General features: G+C 41.1%; 1 protein-coding gene across 1 annotated transcript in view; it reads left to right on the top strand.

Moving 5' to 3' along the window:
• Positions 1 to 24,860, top strand: part of FRMPD4 (FERM and PDZ domain containing 4) — a 206,425-nt gene that overhangs the window by 134,187 nt on the left and 47,378 nt on the right. The window contains exon 5 of the mRNA XM_068963327.1: positions 21,404 to 21,449. Coding sequence (XP_068819428.1) covers positions 21,404 to 21,449 — 46 coding nt within the window. The remainder of the gene's footprint in view (positions 1 to 21,403; positions 21,450 to 24,860) is intronic.

Raw genomic sequence — 24,860 nt, 5'->3', positions numbered from 1 at the left:
TCATCACGGAGTCATCTTCTCCCCAACAACCTTAATATTTGCCTGCACTGTTGGCTCAGGCAACTTTTCAAAATAAAACTGATTTTACCAGTCCCAGTTGAAAGCACCCACCTCAGGGTCACAGCCATCTGAGATCAAGTGCACATGGCTTACATAGCTTGAAGACCTTCTGTGATTGCGCCCACACTCCTGGTCAACCTCTTTCCCTGTCTGTTCTCTGCTATGGCCTTATACCCTCCTTTCCACAGCCCCCAAGTGGACCATTTTCCCTCCTACATTAGTTCCTTTGGACTTATTTCCACAGCTCCAAAATTCCTTCATTTCCCTACCCACCTGGTAAACTCCTCCTCCATCCCTGAAGACCAGTTGAAGCATCTCCTACTTTGCAAATGCTTCCTCGAGTGTATCTTTCTTCACATAAACCCTGAGAAGTGTTGACCTTTCCCCCTTCATACCACCATGTTCCCATGTATGCTTCTACATGACACCTTCATTACAGTGGTGCTAATTCTTCAGTCTAGACTGTGGGCTTCTTGAGGACAAGGAGCCTGATATGTTCTTCATTTCCCTGTAGTGTAGCATGGTCCCAGGTACCTATATGTTTGAATGAAAAGAAAAGTGAATGAATTTATGAATGAGTGAGATCCCGGTTTGGCTGCTTGGTTTTCAAAACCTTTATTCTGTGTCTGGCCTCCTGAAAAAAATGAATGGGTTTCGTAAATTCCTGTAGTAGCAACAGGCATTTTAGAGCTTTCTTTGCTGTAAGACACCCACTAAACACAACTCATACATTTAAATTTTCACCTGTAACTTCACTTCGTTCCCTGCACAGAATGCTTTCTGCCGGCTGTTAGCATTTGATGCTACCCTCTCCCTCTATAATGACTCTACTCTACTCTAGAGTGGTTCTCTCCAGGATTCCTTGCATCAACAGGGTCTTGCACTCAGCTCTCCCAGGCATCCCTTCTACCTTCTCTCTTCCTCAAGAACCACCACCCCAACCTTGTGTGCTAGTTATGCTTAGAAATACACTCTTCCCTAAACAGACCCAAAGCATTCCTACCTGCAGAACTGTTGGGTCCTTTGCTGCACCTGTGAACCCCTTTCCTTGTCAGGCTCCTACCCATCCATCAAGACCCAGCTCCAAAGCTGCCTTCCCTGAGGCTCTCTGTCAACTGCCCTCCCATCTCCCACAGGTTAAAGTTGCTCTTTCCCCATTCTGCATTTCTCTGCTTTACAGCTGTCCAATCCTGCCCTTCTGGGTGAAGTGATCCAATTGCTTAGCCTTTCTGCTCCACAGTTTAGTCGATTACCAAATGGAAGAAGTGAAACTTACCTGTCACTGGCATTATGGAGATTAAAAGACACAATATGGAAACATGCTTTGCAGCCTGTCAAGGTGAACACAGCATGTATCCTTTCTGGGAAGCTCAGATGAGCCAACAGAGAAAGGCAAAACTTGGGCATGTGGACACTCTGATTACTGATAATGACTTTACCAAGGACAGAGAGAAAGAACATTGACACAGGCAGTCTGGGTTGGATTCCTGACTCGACCTCGAATGAGCTGAGTGGCCTTGGACAAGATACTTAACCTCTTTAAAGAGAGCCTGTTTTCTCACATGTAAAATGGAAATAATGAAATCTACCTTGCAGAGTGATTTTAAAGATTAGAAAGGATGAGGGTCAAGCAGTCCATCAGAGGACTGGTGCCGTCAGTGATAAATAATGAATGAAAGCTGACATAGCTCTGATGACTTGAACTCAGATGGTTTCCGATCTTGCCTTACCATCTCCCTCGTGGACCAATGCTGATCAGGATTTGCACCCAGGCAACAGACAGTGTTACATGACTTGACAAGGCCTGAGACCTGGGAGACTGAATTCTATCCTGGGAGGCTGCCGACCTGGACAGGTGTCAAGATCTTGCTTTAGAAACCTGCTTTGCAAAACACCACACTCCCAGGCTATCCAGACTCACGGCTGACAGCAGTTTAGAGCATCCTATCTTCTCCTGCAGGAGTTATTCTCGGAGCCTCAGCGACGATGAGCTCAGACAGAAGCCCAAAGGAAAAAAAAAAAAAAAAAGAAGCCCAAAGAATGTACAGCGTGCATGGGCGGGGAGCAGTTCTATCCACTGCAGTGACATGAGCCAACTCCATCACTGGGCTAGACTCTCCTCTGTATCTTCTGACACGCTCTCCCTCAGGGCTCTGGAAACTGGAATTAATAATAAAAACAATAATAGCTTAACAACAATAGCAGGCAAAAGTGTTTATGAAGACATGTGGGTCAAGGTATCTCTCATCCCTTATCCTACTTTATCCAGCCTTGGGGTCATGCTAGCAAGGACCCTCTTCCTGCAGCAAGAGTATATGTACTTTGGTAAATGAGTATTTTTTTTTTTTTATTTCTGGCTCCTGGGCTCAAAGTATTTTACTTTTCAGAGAATAATAGCACCCAAACCCTAACATACTTGAAGGAGTACATGAGAAATACTGGGTACAAACTGCTTTACACAGTCTCTAGCATACAGTAAAAAGCCTCTTAATGAGGGTGAAAGAGGAGAGTTAAAAAGCTGGCTTAAAACTCAGCATTCAAAAACTGAAGGTCATGGCATCCTGTCCCAGCACTTCATGGCAAACTGAAGGGAAAAAAGTGGAAACAGTGACAGAGTTGATTTTCCTGGGCTCCAAAATCACTCTGGACAATGAGTGCAGCCATGAAATTAAAAGACGCTTGCTCCTTGAAAGGAAAGCTGTGACAAACCTAGACAGCGTATTAAAAGGCAGAGACATCATTTTGCCAACAAAGTTCTGTATAGTAAAAGCTATGGTTTTTCCAGGATTCATGTACAGATGTGAGAGTTGGACCATAAAGAAGACTGAGCACCGACGAATTGGTGCTTTCAAACTGTGGTGCTGGAGAAGACTCTTGAGAGTCCCTTGGACTGAAAGGAGATCAAACCAGTCAATCCTAGAGGAAATCAACCATGAATATTCATTGGAAGGACTGATGCTGAAGCTGAAACTTCAATACTTTTGATGTGAAGAACCTACTCATCGGAAAAGACCCTGATGCTGGGAAAGATTGAAGTTAGGAAGAGAAGGGGATGACAGAGGAAGAGATGGTTGGATGGCATCAACTCAATAAACATGAGTTTGAGCAAACTCCAGGAGATAGTGAAGGACAGGGAATCCTGGCATGCTGCAGTCCATGGGATCGCAAAGAATCAGATACGACTCAGTGACTTAATGACAACAGCAAAGCATACAGTAGGTGTGAAATAAATGAACCACTGTTGTCTCCACAGAGATCCTGACCGTCCCCGTTCTGATGCATATTGAAACCTTCTGATAAAAGCCATGTGGCTTCACAGAGCCAAACAAGTTATTTCTCTTCTTTTCCTATTTGTTTCCTCTTTTCTTTAGGGAAAAGCAGAGTCTTTCCTCCCACCTGCCCCTGCAGGGCTGTCTATGGATGTTGACAGGTTGCCATCGACACCAATAGGCCTGGAACTAGATGAGGTAATCTGGGAAGACTTCAAAGGAGTGATTCCTAGGAAGTGTCCTGAAGTAAGAACGTAGGGTATCACTTGTTGTTGATGAGGTCATAAGAAGTTTTAGGTGAATGATATTGAACAAAACAGCTTGATTAATATAAGGAACTCATCCACTGGAAGGCTAAATAGCTTTGGGTCTCTAGGAGAAACTTGTCATTTGAGGTTTGGTCCCGTTTCTGCATCTTCTGAATGAGAAAACAGGTGGCCAGAGGTGGAAAGCCTCACCCAGGCCACTGCCAGCCAGCTTAGGCATCCTCTTTTCAAATTCCCAAGTCCTGGATAGTTCCAGAGAATGACAGTCCCAGACAAGCAGGGGCTGTTTTCTCTGTTCACTAGTGTATCCATATAGCTTAGAACAATCATCAGTGCATAGGATGGGAATGTCAAGCACTTGTTTAATCAAGTCCAGTGGTCTTTAAAGCTGAAATGTAAGTGGAGAGCTAGCAGGGGTATCCACTACTGGGATAAAAATCTTTCTTTGAATCTGAGATGCTTTTGGAAATTGTCATATTTTGAGAAGGAACATGGTGTGACTCAGTAAGATGGTTCAAGATTGCTTCCAAGTAGATCAAGGAGAAAGGAGACAGGAGGCATTCCACTGCTTGATGAAAGAAAAGTCATTTTCCCCAAATGTGGTTATTGAATGAATTCATTTTTTTACTTTTTTTAAAACCATTTTTTAAACCAAAGTGGCACAGTAATAAAGAACCCTCCTGCCAATGCAGGAGACATGGGTTCGATCCCTGGGTCAGGAAGCTCCCCTGGAGAAGGAAATGGCAACCCACTCCATTATTCTTGTCTGGAGAATCCCATGGACAGAAGAACCTGTTGGGCTACAGTCCATGGTGTCACAAAGAGTTGGACATGATGAAGCATGTGAGCGATAGTGATAGTTAATTTACAATGTTGTGTTAGTTTCAGATGCACAGCAAAGTGACTCAATTATATATATAAATATATCTTTTTCAAGCTTTTTCCCATTATAGGTTATTAAATGCTAACAACCATGAGAGGAGAAATCAACAGTAACACCATAATAGTAGGGGACTGTAACACACCACTTATAGGTTATTATTGAATGAATTAATTTGAAAAACAATTCATGTCCTGTTTGTCATGAAAGCCGTAAGCTTCTCATTACCATCTCACTTGGCAAAGTTGCCCATCCCCATGGAGTCCAACAAGCTGCCTTTCAGCCTTGCCTTCTGAAATGCTAAGTTCCAAACAACAGGTGCACATACGGGCCTTTGCTCACTGATTCTCTGCCCTGGAGCCCCAGTATCCATGTCTGCCCCCGGGACCTGGCATGTACAGTTCCCTGGGAGGAATATTCTCAGTCAGTGCTAAAAACACAGAGGACAGTGATGGAAGTGAAGGCAATAGCCACATCAACAAGAAGGAGTGAATGCTCTTTAAAAAATGAACATAAAATCTAGTTATTTCCCGGCTAGGAGCAAGAAGGGGGAATAGAATCCCACAATCGTCCCCCACCTACATAGCTATGTGGCTAGGTGGATGAAGGTTATTAAAGCCAAGGCAATGGCCAAGTAGTACTTCCATCACTTGCTTCTTTAAATTATTTTCTCTCCCCTTCCTCCCTCAATCCTGCTCTCATCCACCCACTTGGATCTTTTTTTTTTTTTTTTGGCAGTATTTAAAGAAAAATAACAAAAAGAAAAAGAACTGGAATTTACATTGCACCTTTCTTCCAAGATACGAAAAGCAGTTCCCTCATCTATAATTTCTGCTCACAACAATCCTCTGAACAAGCCTATTATTATGATTATTACCATTATGATTATTATTATTATTTCCATTTGCAGTCACATCTCTTGCTGCTGAGACTTTTGGCGACTGCCTCCGTTTTTGAACAATCTCGTACCCCTCAGTGTATGTATAAAAAAGGCTTCAACTGCCACCTCCCATTTGGTGATTGTGCCACGTATTCCATGACAATCCCTGGACCTCTGTTTCATTTTTTTGCTTAAAAAATATATTAAATTCCTGTACTGAGCGAGCACTACAGGACTGTTGAGCAGAAGGTGAAGTCAGCACTGATAGAGCAGAATCAAACATAAATGTCTTGAGAACTAAGAGGGAAATGGAAAGCGGCTGTCAAGCCTAATTGACTTGAATTGCATAAGAATATGATTTTTTTTCTTCAGGAATTGACTCAGGATATGAACTATGCTTTCTAACAGCTTCAACTCAGCATATGACACTACCTGTCTTTTTCTAGTCTCTTTTAGGCTACAAATGTGTATGGGCTTCAAACTGTTTAATGTTTTCAAAGTGTTTCCAGCTTACTGAATTCCCCTGGTCATGTCGCATAACCCATAACAGCAGCGCATCCGTGGTAATGACCCTGAGATGGCATAAGCCACTGATAAATGGTCTCTGTTAATTGGCCCAGCAATCTGTTCCTTCCATGGCCCACACCCCGAGTTATTTTTAACATGGAGAGATTTCATTTGGCAGACCAGACAGTGAGTCTTTCTTCTTCTCTTACTCATATTCATTGTCCCATCAAACTCTCATTCTTTTCCACATGACACCTGTCACACAATTAGATAGAGGATGTATCAATCAGTCAGTAATTGCTTCATAACAAATAACCACAAGATCTCAGGGGCTAATAACAACAAACATGTCTCTTTTATTGTGGTAAAATACATATAACATAGAATTTGCCATGTTTACCACTTTTAAGTGTACGATTCAGAGGCATTCGTTACTCTCACAATGTTTTGTAACCTTCATTACTACTTGTTTCCAAAACTCTCATCACCCCAAATAGAAACTCTGGACCCACTGAGCAAGAACTCACCATTCTTCCCTCTTTTCAGTCCCTGGTCAGCTCAGTGTACTTTCTGTGTGCATGAATCTGCCTATCCCAGATATTTCATCTAAGTGGAATCATCCACTATTTGTCCTTTTGTGGCTAGAAATAAGCATTTCTTTCTCACACATCTGGAAACTGTTGAAGTAGCTCCGTTGGCCTTGGCTGGGCCTGCCTGGAAGAGGCAGGCTCGGTGCAAGTCTGCATCACAAGCCTCTCATCCTCTTAGAACCAGAGTGTGGTGTGCTTCTGCTTATGGAAAGAGTGAATAAGCAAGCAGGAACACACAAGGCCTTTGGAAGTGGAAGCTCGACCTGGGATCTGGCATTCTGGTCAGTCTGCACCTCTTCTTTTGGCCAAAGCCGGGCCTTGGCCAAGCCCGAACTCTAGGGTTAGGGAAAAAAACACCCACTTTCCAGACATTTGACTTCATTAAAAGTGCTATAACCTTTCTGAGCCTCATTTTCTTATCAGTAAAATGAAGATAATAATATTACCTAGCTCCTAGGGTGTCGTGATTATTACTGAATTGCTCTACAATTGCAGTATAAAATTGCAAGTAATATTATTGTCATTCTTAAAATGTAAAGAATGGAAAAGCAACAAAATCCAATAAACCTTTGTTCTTTGTGCTTTTCATTGAGGAAAAGAATTTTAAATTAGCAGAGGATGCTGGACACCTTCGTGGAAACTCAAAATAGGATTTAGATTTGCAGGTTAAGAAGGCTTACTGGAATTCGATGAAGCAATAGCAGTCATTTTATCCATTGGTTTTCCTACTGCTTTTAGCAATAGTACCCTTTTTTCAATAGAACTTTAACCCACAGTCTCAATGCATAAATCAGTGGAGGAGTTCCGGTTGAAGAAACACAGGGGTATACAGGGCTCTTTCCACTGACATGTGTCCCTGTCGGAGAAGGGTTGCATGGACCACAATTTGGAAACTAGTGATTTAGTCCAAGCTCCCTGCTCTTATAGATGTAAGATGTATATTGATGTATATATTGATGGACTGCAGCTTGTTCCAGGAGTCAGCAGAATAGAAAGCGCTTGGTCACACACTTAGAAGAGTAGAAGAAATAAGGTAAAGGAAAACTATCAGAATAGAATTTAAGACATAGGAATATCACGAGCTCTGGAAAGAATGATGTAGCCCCATAAAACAAGGTCTTGGCCTGAACACATGCATACCCTATGACCTGGCAGTTCCCACTCCTAGGAATATACCAAACAATAATGCCTACATATATTCACCAAAAGACATAAACAAGACTGTTAATAACAGCACTATTCTTTGTGACCTCCAATTGAAAATCACTCAAATATCCCTCAATGGTAAAATGGATAAGGAAATTGTGATACATTCACATAGTGGCACAGAACAACTTCAGTTCAGTTCAGTCGCTCAGTCGTGTCCGACTCTTTGCGACCCCATGAATCACAGCACGCCAGGCCTCCCTGTCAATCACCATCTCTCGGAGTTCACTCAGACTCACGTCCATCGAGTCCATGATGCCATCCAGCCATCTCATCCTCTGTCATCCCCTTCTCCTCCTGCCCACAATCCCTCCCAGCATCAGAGTCTTTTCCAATGAGTCAACTCTTCGCATGAGGTGGCCCAAGTACTGGAGCTTCAGCTTCAGCATCATTCCTTCCAAAGAAATCCCAGGGCTGATCTCCTTCAGAATGGACTGGTTGGATCTCCTTGCAGTCCAAGGGACTCTCAAGAGTCTTGTCCAACACCACAGTTCAAAAGCATCAATTCTTCAGTGCTCAGCCTTCTTCACAGTCCAACTCTCACATCCATACATGACCACGAAAAACCATAACCTTGACTAGACGGACCTTAGTCGGCAAAGTAATGTCTCTGCTTTGGAATATACTATCTAGGTTGGTCATAACTTTTCTTCCAAGGAGTAAGCGTCTTTTAATTTCATGGCTGCAGTCACCATCTGCAGTGATTTTGGAGCCCCCCAAAATAAAGTCTGACACTGTTTCCACTGTTTCCCCATCTATTTCCCATGAAGTGATGGGACTGGATGCCATGATCTTCGTTTTCTGAATGTGGAGCTTTAAGCCAACTTTTTCACTCTCCTCTTTCACTTTCATCAAGAGGCTTTTTAGCTCCTCTTCACTTTCTGCCATAAGGATGGTGTCATCTGCATATCTGAGGTTATTGATATTTATCCCGGCAATCTTGATTCCAGCTTGTGCTTCTTCCAGCCCAGCGTTTCTCATGATGTCCTCTGCATATAAGTTAAATAAGCAGGGTGACAATACACAGCCTTGACATACACCTTTTCCTATTTGGAACCAGTCTGTTGTTCCATGTCCACTTCTAACTGTTGCTTCCTAACCTGCATACAGATTTCTCAAGAGGCCGGTTAGGTGGTCTGGTATTCCCATCTCTTTCAGAATTTTCCACAGTTTATTGTGATCCACACAGTGAAAGGCTTTGGCATAGTCAATAAAGCAGAAATAGATGTTTTTCTGGAACTCTCTTGCTTTTTCCATGATCCAGCGGATGTTGGCAATTTGATCTCTGGTTCCTCTGCCTTTTCTAAAACAAGCTTGAACATCAGGGTGTTCACAGTTCACATACTGCTGAAGCCTGGCTTGGAGAATTTTGAGCATTACTTTACTAGCATGTGAGATGAGTGCAATTGTGTGGTAGTTTGAGCATTCTTTGGCATTGCCTTTCTTTGGAATTGGAATGAAAACTGACTTTTTCCAGTCCTGTGGCCACTGCTGAGTTTTCCAAATTTGTTGGCATATTGAGTGCAGCACTTTCACAGCATCATCTTCCAGGATTTGAAACAGCTCCACTGGAATTCCATCACCTCCACTAGCTTTGTTCGTAGTGATGCTTTCTAAGGCCCACTTGACTTCACATACCAGGATGTCTGGCTCTAGATTAGTGATCACATCATCATGATTATCTGGGTCGTGAAGATCTTTTTTGTACAGTTGTTTTGTGTATTCTTGCCACCTCTTCTTAATATCTTCTGCTTCTGTTACGTCCATACCATTTCTGTCCTTTATCAAGCCCATCTTTGCATGAAATGTTCCCTTGCTATCTCTAATTTTCTTGAAGAGATCTCTAGTCTTCCCATTCTGTTGTTTGCCTTTATTTCTTTGCATTGATCACTGAAGAAGGCTTTCTTATCTCTTCTTGCTATTCTTTGGAACTCTGCATTCAGAACAACTTGGATGTATCTTAAACACAAGTAAAAGAAAAAAAGAAAATCGTTTATGCTATGTGATTATATTAAGATAAGTTCCCATTGGGGATCAAACTATTCTGTTGTGTTCGGTGCCAGGATAGTAGTTTTCCTGGGGGCAGGGGTGGAGGTACATCGGACGTAGCCTAAGGTTTCTCAGTCTCAGCACTACTGACATTTTGGGCCGAAATTTCTTTGTTGTAGGTGGCTGTCCTGTGCAATGTCAGATGTTAACAGCATCCCTGGTGTCTGTCCACTAGATGCCAATAGCAGCCACCCTCATTGTGACAATCATAAATGTCTCTCAGCACTGCCAAATGCCCTCCTGCCATATCCCAAATGCCTCTCCTCTGCTAGATACTCAATATTTACTGAAGGAATGAATGAGGCGAGAACCATTTAGTTAATTATGCTGCTGCTGCTGCTGCTACTGCTGCTGCTGCTAAGTCACTTCAGTCGTGTCCGACTCTGTGCGACCCCATGGACTGCAGCCTACCAGGTTCCTCCATCCATGGGATTTTCCAGGCAAAAGTACTAGAGTGGGTTGCCATTGTAGATGTGTGAAATAATTTTTATCGCAAGAGATCCTGCTGCCCTTTTTCAATCTTAAATGCAAGTACCAGTTTCATCCATTAAAGATTCTTCAAAGGCCAAAGATAGTATTCATTCATTAAAAAAAAGAAATGAATTAATTGAACACAAAGTTTAGGTCAAACCAAAACCAAATATTCTTATGCAAATAAAACTGCTAGTAGTAGCAGTTTACAAAGTCAGAGTGCCTAACCTGAAATTTTAGTGCAAAGGTTTAAAAAACGCAATTTAAGAAAAGGACTTGAAATGATCCAATTTCATTAGAATGTTAATTTTGATAATCAATGCATCATTTATATGGATTTTAACTCAATAGCCTAATATTCTTTGAAAGAAAAGCACAGCTTAAGCCTTTAACACAATCTGTCAAATGTGAATTGGACTATTCAAAGAATTCTGGTCTCTCCCTAGGTTTATATTCAAGACATTGATTGTATGTAAGCTATTAATTCTAAACCTAAAATTATAATGTGCTTTAATCCTTTCTCTAGCAAGTTCAAATACATACCCCACAAAGTAACACCAATCGTGCCTTCAAAATTCTTTTTTGTAGTGAAGCATTTTTAGTCCAAGACTCTGATTGGATCTTTTCCTCTCCCCTGAGTTTTTAGTTCTTTTCCCCACTACTCCAATCTCCAAAAGCCCATAGTTAATGTTACAATTGTGCTAGCCCCACGTCCAACAATTAGAGCCCCCCTTTCCACATTTCCACTTATGTTTGTAGGACAGATTTTTTTTTAAGTGTCCATTCCAGATATCCTGTGGAGTCATTAGATTGGATACTGAACCTTCCTTGATAAGGGAGCCATGTTCAATTTCAAATCCCTTTGATTCCTTTGGCTGTTTTTTTTTTTTTTTAAATAGTTTGCAAACTCTTTATGGACAGCTGATGTTTCAGTTTTCTGTCACCACCCAACAAATGAAATGGCTTAAGAAAATAGTTTCTGAACTCATGATGCTGTGGGTTGACGGGGCTCATTCACATGGTTCTCACTCCTGTGGCTTCAGTTCAGTCGACTGCTGGAGCAGGAGCTGGATAAAGACTTGTTTGGACTGGCTATCCAAGGTGGCTCTTTCACACCTGTGTTGTCACGTGGACTTAGACAGCCGACACCACTGTGTCTGACCAGGCCAGTTTCCCTCTCCCCACGCTGCTTCTCCACAGGGCTAGCTTCCTCAAAACATGGTGATGGTGGGGTTGCTGAGCTTCTCTGACAGCTGGCTTCTCACAGAGTGAACGTTCCAAGATACCCCTGTGGACACTGCAGGGCTTCTGGGATTCTTCTAATCAAGGCCTGGAAACCATGCAGTGTCACTTCCATAATACTCTATTTGTCAAAAGTACATCACAGAACTAATCCAGATTCAGTGGGAGAAGACTACACAAAGTTATGTGAGTCCCCAAAAGCGTGGTTCATTGAGGACCGTCTTTGGAGCCTCCGTACAGATGGGAAAGGATAAACAGTATGATTATACAGTTGTTCAGGGTGAACCCTTTAACATAGTACTTAATAAGAATCTTTCCTTAAATTCTCTTCACTGTTGCTTTGGCTACCAAACTTTTTCTCACTTCAAATCTGGTGTTCAATCACTAAGTCGTGTCCAACTCTTTTACGACCCTATGTACTGTAGCCCGCCAGACTCCTCTGTCTGTGGGATTTCTCAGACAAGAATACTGGAATGGGTTGCCATTTCCTTCTCCAGGGGATCTTTCCGACCCAGCGATTGCACCCGAGTCTCCTGCATTGGCAGCCAAATTCTTTACCACTGAGCCACCAGGGAAGCCCCTCAGATCTTTTAGTGTATGCTTAGTGTATTTCAGTGCTCTGATATTGGATGCATATATTGGGTTGGCCAAAAAGTTCACTTGGATTTTTCCATTACATCGTATGGAAAAACCTGAGAGAAGTTTTTGGCCAACCCAATATGTTTATGATTATTATATCTTCTCAATGAATTGATCCTGTTTATCATTATAGTGATCTTTTTTGTTACCTTTGTAGCCTTACAGCCTATTTTGTCTGATATGAGTATAATACCATGCTCTGTTTTGGTTTCTGTTTACATGGAATATCATTCTCCATTCCTTTACTTTGAGCCTTTGTGCATCCTTAAAGCTGAAGTTCCTCTCTTGCAGGCAGCATATGGTTGTGTCAGCAATATCACCCCTCATTCAAGGAGAAAATGGTAGTGAGAGAGATCATAGAATTGGTAGAAGGCAAGCCAGTGCTCCCGGACAGGTGAATTCTATGATTCATCGCCTCTGTCTTTGCTGCTCTGAAAACTATGGTGGCTTCATTATGCCTGTTTCCTTTCTCCGCATCCCTTGAACCTTAGTAATAAAATGACAAGTAATTCAGTTCCTCCCCTTTGCAGTTATTGAAGTAAAGGCAATGTGCAGCAACAGTGAGGAGAGTGTTGATGTTTCATGAAGTCCACGACAGATCACACTTAATGTGTTGACCCTGTTTGCATGATTGATTGTTAGCTGTTTCCACCCTCTCCAGCTAATGGCTTCAGTACCTGTTAGGAACTGATACAGTGGATAATTGCAGTCTCTGTTGAGAATGGTAGAAAGGTCAACTGGATGAAGCATTAAACCTCCATTTCAAATAGTCCTGTGGTGACTTTTCTGAAACAGAGGGACATTATTTCCTCCAGCTTTGCCAGCAACTGACATTATATTATGACTAGTCATCGGAAATCTGTTTTTTTTTTTTTTTTCATGTCTCCAGGTTCAGGTAAGAAGAGAAAATACTGGGTTAGCCATAAAGTTTGTTCAGATTTTTCTATAAGATGGTACAGATTAACCTGAACAAACTTTTCAGCCAACACCTAGGATTGCGATGTTCTTCTGAGAAAAGCATCATTGGAGAAATACTGTTTATCTGTTCTTCTTTTCATAAAGAGTGACTATCTACCAGCAGAGAGTTTAAGGGCTGAGATGCACTAGCTAGCTGAAAAGGATATTTTTCTATCTTCTTTGAAAAACTCTGAAGTTCAACAAGAAGAAAGACTTATGTGTACTTAGAAGTGAGAGTTCAAACACCATTTCACTGTGCCTTACCACCTTTCTTTCCAAATAAAAATACTGCCTATCAGTCTTTTGAATTATGTTAAGATGTGATTTTACAGTTCACAAAATCTTTCATATATCACCCTAAATTACCTCTTTATTTTGCCTTTTAAAAGCCTAACTTTTCAGCCTTCATGAATTGATTCCTGACTTCTACTGGAGAAGTTGAAAATCATATTGTTCACTTGTTTAGACCTTTAAAAAACAAAAAACAAAAACAAGACTCCTCCTGAATTTTGACATGGAATATATTCTTTACATTTTAGTTTGTTTTGCTTTTGCTTCATTTTATTCTGTTTTCCCAATCTTTGAGGAAGTCTCATTGCTCGTCACACGTAAATTCGTGTTGATCTCTGTATTAGTTAAGGAAATCTGTTTATTCGGCCTGTGAGGGAAATATACAATAGTGCATGCCAATGTGATTATATACTGCAGTATTAAGATCATGTAAATATCAAGTGGGAAAGTCTAAGAAAGGTGTCAAGCTATTCTACTCTAAGAGAAAGCAAACAAAAACTTTAGCTTCATTGTTGAAAGGGATTTTAATACCAAAAACCTCATTAGATTCTGAGATTCTTCGCTTGCTGCAACAGAATCCCATCCAATGAAGTTTTTAAAAAATTTTTTAATTGGAGTATAGTTGCTTTATATCCAATGAAATTTTAAAATAGGCGGTGTCAGTTTTCATTTGCTATTATTTTCTCCCATTCTGAAGGCAGTCTTTTCACCTTGCTTATAGTTTCCTTTGTTGTGCAGAAGCCTTTAAGTTTAATTAGGTCCCATTTGTTATTTTTACTTTTATTTCCAATATCCTGGGAGGTGGTTCATTGAGGATCCTGCTGTGATTTATGTTGGAGAGTGTTTTGCCTATGTTCTCCTCTAGGAGTTTTATAGTTTCTGGTCTTACATTTAGATCTTTAATCCATTTTGAGTTTATTTTTGTGTATGGTGTTGGAAAGTGTTCTAGTTTCATTCTGTTACAAGTGGTTGACCAGTTTTCCCAGCACCACTTGTTAAAGAGATTGTCTTTAATCCATTGTATATTCTTGCCACCTTTGTTGAAGATAAGGTGTCCATAGGTACATGGATTTATCTCTGGGCTTTCTATTTTGTTCCATTGATCTATATTTCTGTCTTTGTGCCAGTACCATACTGTCTTGATGACTGACTTTGTAGTAAAAATATACAAGCAACTCCTGCAGCTCAATTCCAGAAAAATAAACGACCCAATCAAAAAATGGGCCAAAGTACTAAATAGACATTTCTCCAAAGAAGACATACAGATGGCTAACAAATACATGAAAAGATGCTCAACATCACTCATTATCAGAGAAATGCAAATCAAAAGCACAATGAGGTACCATTTCACACCAGTCAGAATGGCTGCGATCCAAAAGTCTACAAGCAATAAATGCTGGAGAGGGTGAGGAGAAAAGGGAACCCTCTTACACTGTTGGTGGGAATGCAAACTAGTACAGCCACTATGGAGAACAGTGTGGAGATTCCTTAAAAAAACTGGAAATAGAACTGCCTTATGACCCAGCAATCCCACTGCTGGGCATACACACTGAGGAAACCAGAATTGAAAGAGACACGTGTACCCCAATGTTCATCGCAGCACTGTTTATAACAGCCAGGACATGGAAACAACCTAGATGTCCATCAGCAGATGAATGGATAAGAAAGCTGTGGTACATATACACAATGGAATATTACTCAGTCATTAAAAAGAATACATTTGAATCAGTTCTAATGAGGTGGATGAAACTGGAGCTGATTATACAGAGTGAAGTAAACCAGAAAGAAAAACACCAATACAGTATACTAACACATATATATGGAATTTAGAAAGATAGTAACAGTAACCCTGTATGTATGTGAGAGAGCAAAAGAGACACAGATGTATAGAACAGTCTTTTGGACTCTGTGGGACAGGGAGAGGGTGGGATGATTTGGGAGAATGGCATTGAAACATGTATAATATCATATATGAAACAAATCACCAGTCCAGGTTCGATGCATGATACTGGATGCTTGGGGCTGGTGCACTGGGATGACCCAGAGGGATGGTACGGGGAGGGAGGAGGGAAGGGGTTCAGGATGGGGAACACGTGTATACCTGTGGTGGATTTATGTTGATGTATGGCAAAACCAATACAAAATATTGTAAAGTAATTAACCTCCAATTAAAATAAATAAATTTGTATTTTAAAAAATAAATAAAATACAGGTCAGATCCTGATTAAAAAAATAAAATAAAATAAAACTGCTTAAATCAAAAATAAAATAAAATAAAATGGGCTGTGATGCCAAAGAACGACCTGCAACCAATGACGTTGGGTGTCCCAAACATGTTTCAAGGGATTTTCCATCAAAAAAATCTAAGAAAAGACTTTTGTTAAAAGAATGAAAAGAGAGGAATAAAACAAATTTTATAGGAGTGTTTTAGGGTAGATTAGACTATATTTTCCTGTGCAGGTCAGCACTGTGATATAGGGATTAAAGTGATATTTTCACAAATTCAATCATTTTAAAAAATATTGGCACTCTAATTTGAGATTAATCTTTAAGAGTAGAAAATTCACTTGGCATTCGGTATGAAATTGTACTTCTCTAAATGTGCTCCTAACTGGATTTGTTTCAAGTCCCTAGCTGTTTTAAGCCTTCATAAAAAGACGTTATCTGATTACTTGAATGAGCCATTTTTCATTCCAAATTCTAATTTGTCTGTTGTGGCTATTTTTAAATGGCTTTGATCTTCTTTATTTTCTCCTAGGATCTTAGGGTTAGGAATTCTAAGGAATTCAAAACATTATGGAGTTCTTGTCTGGCAGATTATAATTAAATAATTATAGGTGAGAGAAAACAGACTAAAAACACATCCCTAGTTCTAATGGTAAATAACATATTGGAATATTTTATTTCAATTGAGACAGCATCATTTACTTGTTAAGTGGTAAAATTAAAATCAATAAAGGTTATGTTTCAGATGAGTAACAGGGAATTAGTATAGACACAGAATTTAAATGCTGTAAATATAATAGACACATTTTGGAAAATGGTTTCCATTTTCAAATGAATAATGTATACTGAGCAGTGCTTCTTTCTGACATGCTTGACAGGAAAATATTCTGTGTAAGGTGAAGTCATACATGGACACTACCTTTGAGACACTTACAGATTAATTGGTTGTGAATCTTTCTTTGTTGGTGTTGCAGACAGAATCTTAGATGGCCCCATGGATGATGCCTGTCTCTTAATGTTCGTAATTTGTGTATTTCCCTCTCTTTTAATGTGGGTGGTACCTGTGATTTGCTTCTTGCCAAAAAAAATATGGCAAAGGTGCTGGGATGTCACTTCTGTGATTATGTTACATAAAATTATACCTTCCATTTTGGCAAAGGATTCTGTCTCCTTTTCCTTTGCTGACTGCCAGCAGGAACTGAAGCCCTTGGTCCAACAATCCCAAAAGAAACTATTTAATCCTGCCAAAAACCGTAAAAAGTCTACCTGGAATTGGATCTTTCCCAGTGGAGCTTTCAGATGAGACCTTAGCCCTGGGTAGCACTTAATGGCAGTCTCATCAGAGAACTTGGATAAGATGACCAAGTTAATTCATACTCATGTGTCTGACTCATAGAAACTGTAAGATAATAAATGTGTGTTGTTTTAAGCTGCTAAGTTTATGGTAAGTTGCTATGCAGCACAAAATAACTAATGAAGCTGGCTTCTGTGATAGGACAGAATACTGATCCACATCATAATGCCCAGATCCTGTGGCTCTGCAGAAGTGATTCAGTTAAGGATGGAGCAGTTTTTCCTGAATTATCCAGGTGGACCCAATGTAATCACAAATGCCCTTATAGGTGAACGAATAAGGCAGGAGACTCAGGGAGAAATTGGAAGATGCTACATTGCTGTTTTTGAAAATGGAGGAAGGGGCCACAAACCAAAGAATATAGGAAGCCTCCAGAATCTGGAAAAGGTTCCAGCATGAATGCAGCCCTATTAACACCTTGATTTTAGCCTAGTGAGGCCCATTTCAGACTTTTGACCTCCAGACTTGTAAGATAACCAATTTGTGCTGTTTTAAGCCACTAATTTATTACAGCAGCAATAGGAAGCTAATGCAGTCTATGCTTATTCTGTTAGCATCTAACATGAATAATGAGTCCTTCCCCAGGGGTTTGTCTGCTCCTAGCAGACTGTACTGGAGCTGTGAATATTCTTTTTCTTTTTCTGGAAATGAACAAATTACAAATACAGTGCCAGTGAGCATTGCTGTAGGGAAAATGAGCATCTTTTCCACAGCCTCATGGGCCCATTCACTCTCCCCCACCCCACCACATCAGACCTCTCATTCTTGCACTTACCATTTTATTGTTTATTCTTCAGATTTTAAGCACTCACTGTCTTAGTTAAGAACTGTTTGGATTCAAATAATCTGATCTATTCAAGTCAGTTTTAAATAAAGTAAAGTTGGGAGTAAATGTAGCAGTTAGGTCTCAGGATAAAATTGTAAAGCAACTGTTCTTTTCCCTCTTTGCCTGTTCAGAACAGCTCTCTAGGGCCAGGTCTTCATTCAAATCTCAGGCAGGTCCACAAATATATTAAGCATGTTCAGAAAATTTCTCCAGTCATTCGAATACTTATAATCACAACAACTCTTACTCTGTCATCAATATGTTCATTTGTCACATGATAGTCAAAACTGCCAATGCCACAAAATTTCTCCCTTGCCCATATTTCCAATCTGGGAAGCCTTCACTGTGTTAAGGGGCATTCCCCAAGATTTTTCTCCAGCTTTGGCACCTTCCACATTGAAATGAGGACAGGACAGTGAGGTAAAAAGCAGGAAATTCTCACTGTTTTGACACCAAGGTAATCCAGTATTGACTTCCTCTATCCATGGAAGATCATGACAGTTGATTTATGGGTACCTGTGCAGATTTCTAGAAGGTTTCTCTGTCGGGTTGTTCCAACTGCAGGTCCCTTGAATCAGATAGTACCCAGTGACTGGCTGTGTCCAACACTCCTCAGCTTCTACATCTTTCCAATAAGGCCCTCTTGCCCTGGAAGAAGCTCAGTTGAGCAATGCCTTTATTAAATGACCCCAGGGCACCATATCTACTGTGTCTTCCAGATATCATCACAGGAATTGCACACTTAGAGTCTGTCTCTGTGGAAGGGTAATAATCTTTCAAATGTAGCCTTTGCTCTTCGGCCATGTGTTGCTTGCACTGGCCTTTCCCTATTATCTTTGTTTCAGTTAAGTCATGATTAATACCCCAAGATGAAAAAGGGTCCCAAACTCTGGTTTTAATCTCGCCTTTGAAAGTATGTAACACCCTGTTTTGGCACGTAGGGGTGACTGGCATCAGGCCTCAGCTGAACCTGCCTCAATCATTGTGGCATTCTCTAATATGTGAACATATGTGACTCCCATCTTTTTTTTCCTTCTAGGATTAGAATCCTAAGGGACCCAAAGCACTATGGAGTTAATTCTTCTTGTCTGGCAGGTGATAATTAAGTACTTACAGATGAGTGAAACGAAAAATAAAAGCCCATTGCCAGAACTGACGACAGATATCATACTGAGATATTTGACTTCAGTCATTTTATTGATGTAAAATGATGAACAACCAGCCCTCAGGAATGGTGGGAACTAGGCCTGCTCAGGGGACCCTGGCATCTGTAATCTTTCCTCTTATTCAGTCATGATTGTAACTCAGCTTCCAGATCTTTGTCTGTATCTCTTAGTTCTGATTCTGGAGAGAGGACATCCAGTGGCCTCATTCCAACACTTGGGTCCAATCAGCTATGTCCCCAGGATACGTTCTGAGCCTATTGCCTACTGCTAAGGGTTCTGGGGACAGCCTTGGGTAGAGCAGGCCAGGCAGGACCAACAGGCACACACCACGGCTCAGTTCAGTTCAGTTGCTCAGTCGTGTCTGACTCTTTGCGACCCCATGAATCACAGTACGCCAGGCCTCCCTGTCCATCACCAACTCCCGGAATTCACTCAGACTCACGTCCATCGAGTCCGTGATGCCATCCAGCCATCTCATCCTCAGTCGTCCCCTTCTCCTCCCACCCCCAATCCCTCCCAGCATCAAAGTCTTTTCCAATGAGTCAACTCTTCCCATGAGGTGGCCAAAGTACTGGAGTTTCAGCTTTAGCTCATTCCTTCCAAAGAAATCGCAAGGTAGATCTCCTTCAGAATGGACTGGTTGGATCTCCTTGCAGTCCAAGGGACTCTCAAGAGTCTTCTCCAGCACCATAGTTCAAAAGCATCAATTCTTCGGTGCTCAGCCTTCTTCACAGTCCAACTCTCACATCCATACATGACCACAGGAAAAATCATAGCCTTGACTAAACGGACCTTAGTCGGCAAAGTAATGTCTCTGCTTTTGAATATACTGTCTAGGTTGGTCATAACTTTTCTTCCAAGGAGTAAGCGTCTTTTAATTTCATGGCTGCAATCACCATCTGCAGTGATTTTGGAGCCCCCCAAAATGAAGTCTGACACTGTTTCCACTGGCTACCATACTCTGATTCTTCCTGCCACATCGTTCCATGCACTCAGTCCACACATTCACATGCCCACCCTCCTAGAGATGGATGCCCACCTTGCCTCCAGTGTTTCACATCCATGCGTCCCCTGACTGGGAACATCCTCATCCACTTTCCCTCAGAGGCTAATGGGAGGATTTCTTTGGGATATAAGCCGGAGTGGAATGGCTCGGTCCTAGTGCTGTGAGGCTGAAGTTTGCCTAGGTGTGCCAGACTGCTCCCCAGAACTGCTCCACAAGGCTCCATGGCCACCAGCCATGCACTGTCATTTGTCTCATTCACCAAATTCTCATTTGATTACACTGTTGTTCTATTATTCCATCTAATGGGAACACGGTCTTGCCACTCCAGTTAGTGGGGCTTTCTGTCAACCCTTGGCAACTAGGAATTGATGGGATCAGACAGGCCTCTCCCACCATCAACATCATTCTAAATGTTCTGATTCTTCATCCAGTTCTTGAGTTCTAGTCCTCTTTCTCTTCCCCATTGATTTCTCTTCTTCCCCACCCCTACTCCCTCCATCAGGGCCCAGCTGCCACCGCTCCTGTGGCAAATCACATGGTCCTCCCCAGGCAATGGGCTTATAGTGAGGGGTTGAAGAGTACTTAATGCTAGAAATGCAATTTGTCATGACTTCTCCAAAGGAACAGCACTGCAATAGATCCCCTTGTCTTGAATCATTTGGGCAGGATGTCACAAAAGCAGGTAATTAATTACCACCTAAACTATAGAAAAAGTCAGCCCCTGCTCAACGAAATGGCAACTGACCTTTCTCCTACTCAGTATAAAAAAGGAACAAAGGAAGGAAGAAAAACTATTGCAACCTATAATAAGATTTTTCCTCAAAGGGTCAAGTTATTTGAAAGGTTTGGCTTACTTGGGGGAAATTAAATAAACCATGACATTGTATTACGTTGTCCTGCTCTTGGCTACACAGTGTTCACTATGGTGAACAATATATCCCAATGAGTGCCCTTCTGAAATGTTTATCAGCTCAAGATCCTAGGCATTGTTACCTTAGCCATAGAAAGCCACACAGCATGGGAAGTCATATTTGCTGCGATCCTGTTTTTACATAAGAAACCTATGATGACATTTTTCTTTTCCTGATGCTGACCCTAAGAAGATAATGATGTTCAGTGAATTGATACCATTTAAAAAAATCTATCCCCTTCCAGAAAATTGCACAGACATTTTAAGCAGCTAAAGGAAAGTCAGAAGGGGAGAATCAATTTTGAGAGGCTCAGTCGATGCTTTTAAAATCCGACCTTCCTTCAGCGAGTTTTATTTTAGGGCCCTGCTGTTCAGTGTTGCAGATTATATCACCCAATATAAATCGAACAGGAGGCTTTCCACTGGGTAAACATTTGATTCTGGTTTTCTCTGTGGTCTGAAAGCTCACTTCTGAGCCTTTTGAATCTCTGCCCTGGGAGTCCAAGAAACACTCGCCAACATCACACATTTTGTTTCAAAAGAGCACCGTCACCGGTAGACCCAGGCTCTGTGCATGTCATAAATACTTTTTTTCCTCTCTCTTACAGAAGCTGCAAAGAGTCGATACTCCTCACTGTTATTCAGCCTTACCCTGTAAGTGTCCTGTGAGTAAAAGTGCCTGTGTCTGTTTTCTCAGATTTCCAGTCTCCTCCTGCCACTCCACTCCAGGGAATAACAGCAGAGAGAAATAGCATGCATTCATAGTACCAGTTCCAAAATCTTGATTATATGTATTTTGTACTCTATGATAAAAACCCTTCATTGGAGAGAAAAGAAAGTGATGCATTTCCCAAATATCTTGGAAATCAACTTTTCAGTCCTATGTGCCTCTCACATCTGGAAATGACACAAAACTCAAGAATTTCCTTGTGATTCTTTTAAGTTTCCAGGTTAAGAATCACAAGTCTAAAGGGAATATCTAATTGTAAGAAGTTAAAGCATGATTATTTTCCTTATCCCCACCTAAATAATTTGGTGGGACTTTAAAGTTGAGAAATAACTGGAATATACTGATTGCTAATATATCCCAGGAAGCAGATGATCAAGGTTGTGGGAGTAATTCCAGTGAGAAATAATTGTGATCTGAAGTAGAGTAATGATGGGAAGAGGTGGATGGATTTGAAAATATCTTGGACTTATACCTGATGGGCCTTAGTAAGTGGTTAGGACAAGTATGAAATTTTAAAAAGTATAAAATAATAAAGATATCATTCAAAACAACTATTTACAATAGCTAGGACATGAAAGCAACCTAGATGTCCATCGACAGGTGAGTGGATAAAGAAGCAGTGGTACATATACACAATGGAACATTACTCAACCATATAAAGAAATGCATTTGAGTCAGTTCTAATGAGGTGGATGAATCTAGAGCCTATTATACAGAGTGAAATAAGTCAGAAAGATAAAAACAAATATTATATATTAACACATATATATGATATCTAGCAATGGAGGCTCAGACAGAGAGAACAGACTGTGGACACGGGGTAGCAGGGAAGCAGAGGGTGGGTCAAATGTGGAAACACGCACACTACCATATGTAAAATAGATGAGCTAGTGGGAATTTGCTGTATGACTCAGGGAGCTTGAACCAGGGCTCTGTGACAACCTAGAGAGGTGAGATGAGATGGGAGGTGGGAGGGAGGTTCAAGAGGGAGGGGATATATGTATACCTATGGCTGATTCAAATTGCTGTATGGCAGAAACCAACAGAATCTTGTAAAGCAATTATCTTTCAATTAAATAAACTTTAAAATATATATAATTAATAGCAAAGAATAATAATAATTTGGTGCAGATGTTGGACAGTTCAGTAGGTTGTCAGAAGGGTGGAGGATGATTAAAATTATACTGCCTTGAGTTCCCATGATTTTTTTAAAACAACTTTATCATGGTATAATTTGCATATCACAAACTTCATCCATTGTAAGTATATAATTCCATGATCTTTACAAAGTTTATTGAGGTATGCAACTGTCACCACTATCCAGTCTGAGAACACGTGTATCACCCCAATAGGATTCCTTATTCCCATTTACAGTAAATCCCTTTTTCTACCCTTAATCCTGAGCAGCCACTAGTTAACTATTTATTTATTTCTATAGATTTGCCATTGCTTGTGAATTTCACACATGGGCAGTGAACTGAAAAATACCAAGTCCAATTCCTTCAGATTTTTTTCCCCAAATGTCTGCTGTCAGTACCTTGTGTGGCCTTCAGGTGGAAGAACAGAAATTCCAGCCTGCTTATACATCTTTTTTCTTCCCCATAAATATTTCTACATCAGTTCAAAGGCTCTGGTATTTGCCAGTCTCCATCTTCTGACCAAACTCTTCATCTCCCCTGTCATAAAATTTTCTTGCTAAGCACTATAGACTAGGCATTTTAGGCAGGAAAAAATATGTACTCAAGTTTGTAGTAAGATCACGAGACACCAAGTTATGCCATGGGGGAACATTGCTACATATATTAAAAGCAATTTAATACTGAGTGTTACTTTTAGTGCTGTTTGACACAACTAGACACACACACACACACACACACACACACACACACACACACACACACACACTTGGATTTGAAATCTAAGGACACAGTAGGATGTAAAAGCCGGAGAAGGCAATGGCACCCCACTCCAGTACTCTTACCTGGAAACTCCCATGGACAGAGGAGCCTGGTAGGCTGCAGTCCATGGGGTCGCTGAGAGTTGGACACGACTCAGTGACTTCACTCACTTTTCACTTTCATGCATTGGAGAAGGAAATGGCAACCCACTCCAGTGTTCTTGCCTGGAGAATCCCAGGGACGGGGGAGCCTGGTGGGCTGCCGTCTATGGGGTCGCACAGAGTCGGACACGACTGAAGTGACTTAGCAGCAGCAGCAGGATGTAAAAGCACCAGAAGTTGAGATCTAGCTCCCAACAGTATAACAGGTGACTCCCACAGCTGTTCCAATCCCAGTTTCCTCATCTGTGTGAGGAGAGGGTCAGATGGCATCCCATCTAAGGGCCTTTCACATCCACTACCTCATGACCCGGTGATTCCTTCCTTAGAAAGTACAGCTCATCTGTCTTCAGATTATTTCATTTAAACCAGTAATCACTCACACCCACTTCAGATCTATCCATTCTTCTTCATTTCTCTGCAGTGAACAGATACATTTTGGCAAAGCCAATGTAAATGTCTGTCATATGTAAGTGATTGACCAACCAGAAATTCCTGGTAAAACTTTACATTTACATGGTCTTTCCTGAATTCTCTCTCCCTACTTTATAACCCATTAGCAATGCAAGATCAGAACTATTTTACTCCAAACCAGGTTATTTTTCCAACGTGGGATCGCACTTTACCTGGCACAGTAAGCCTAGAGGAGTTTTACATATAAGTCAAGGGTTTTGTCTTATGGCTTTGCTTGCTGTTTTTGCCTTTTCAGTCTGCATGACTTGTTATTCATATCAATACTCATTACTATTCATGAATCATGGAACTTACTTTTAACAGATAATCTGGAATTTTCTGGGAGTTCAGTTGGCTTCTGCTGTTGTGCTATATTAACATTCAGGAGTGTTGCTTGGTCTTGCAGCCAGCAGTTGCACCTTTCAGAGTCACTCGCTCCTGGCCAGTTATTGTAGGTGCATGCTCAACTTTGACTTTCCTCTGACCAACCCTCCTTCCTCCTGAAATGCTCTTCACATACTCTACCTGCCACCTCCTCAGCCTCACCAAATCCTTCTTACCTTTCAAGTCTTAGTACAGATTCTGCATGCTACCTCGGAGTTTCTCAACATCAGCATCATTGGGCTGGAGAATTCTCTGTTGGGAGGTGTGTCTAGCAGCAGCCCTGGCCTCTACACACTAAATGCCAGTAGCATGCTGTCCCAAGTGGTCACAACCAAAAATGCCTCAGACACTGTTATACATTCCCTGGGGACCCAAATCACCCCTATTTGGGAACCAATGTGTCACCTAAAGCCTTCTCTTTTTGATCCAGTCCAAAGTGGCT

This window comes from Capricornis sumatraensis, chromosome X (assembly GCF_032405125.1).
Source record: "Capricornis sumatraensis isolate serow.1 chromosome X, serow.2, whole genome shotgun sequence".
NCBI lineage: Eukaryota > Metazoa > Chordata > Mammalia > Artiodactyla > Bovidae > Capricornis > Capricornis sumatraensis.
The sequence above is the reverse complement of the archived record's forward strand: the minus strand, read 5'-3'. Positions and strand labels throughout refer to the sequence as shown.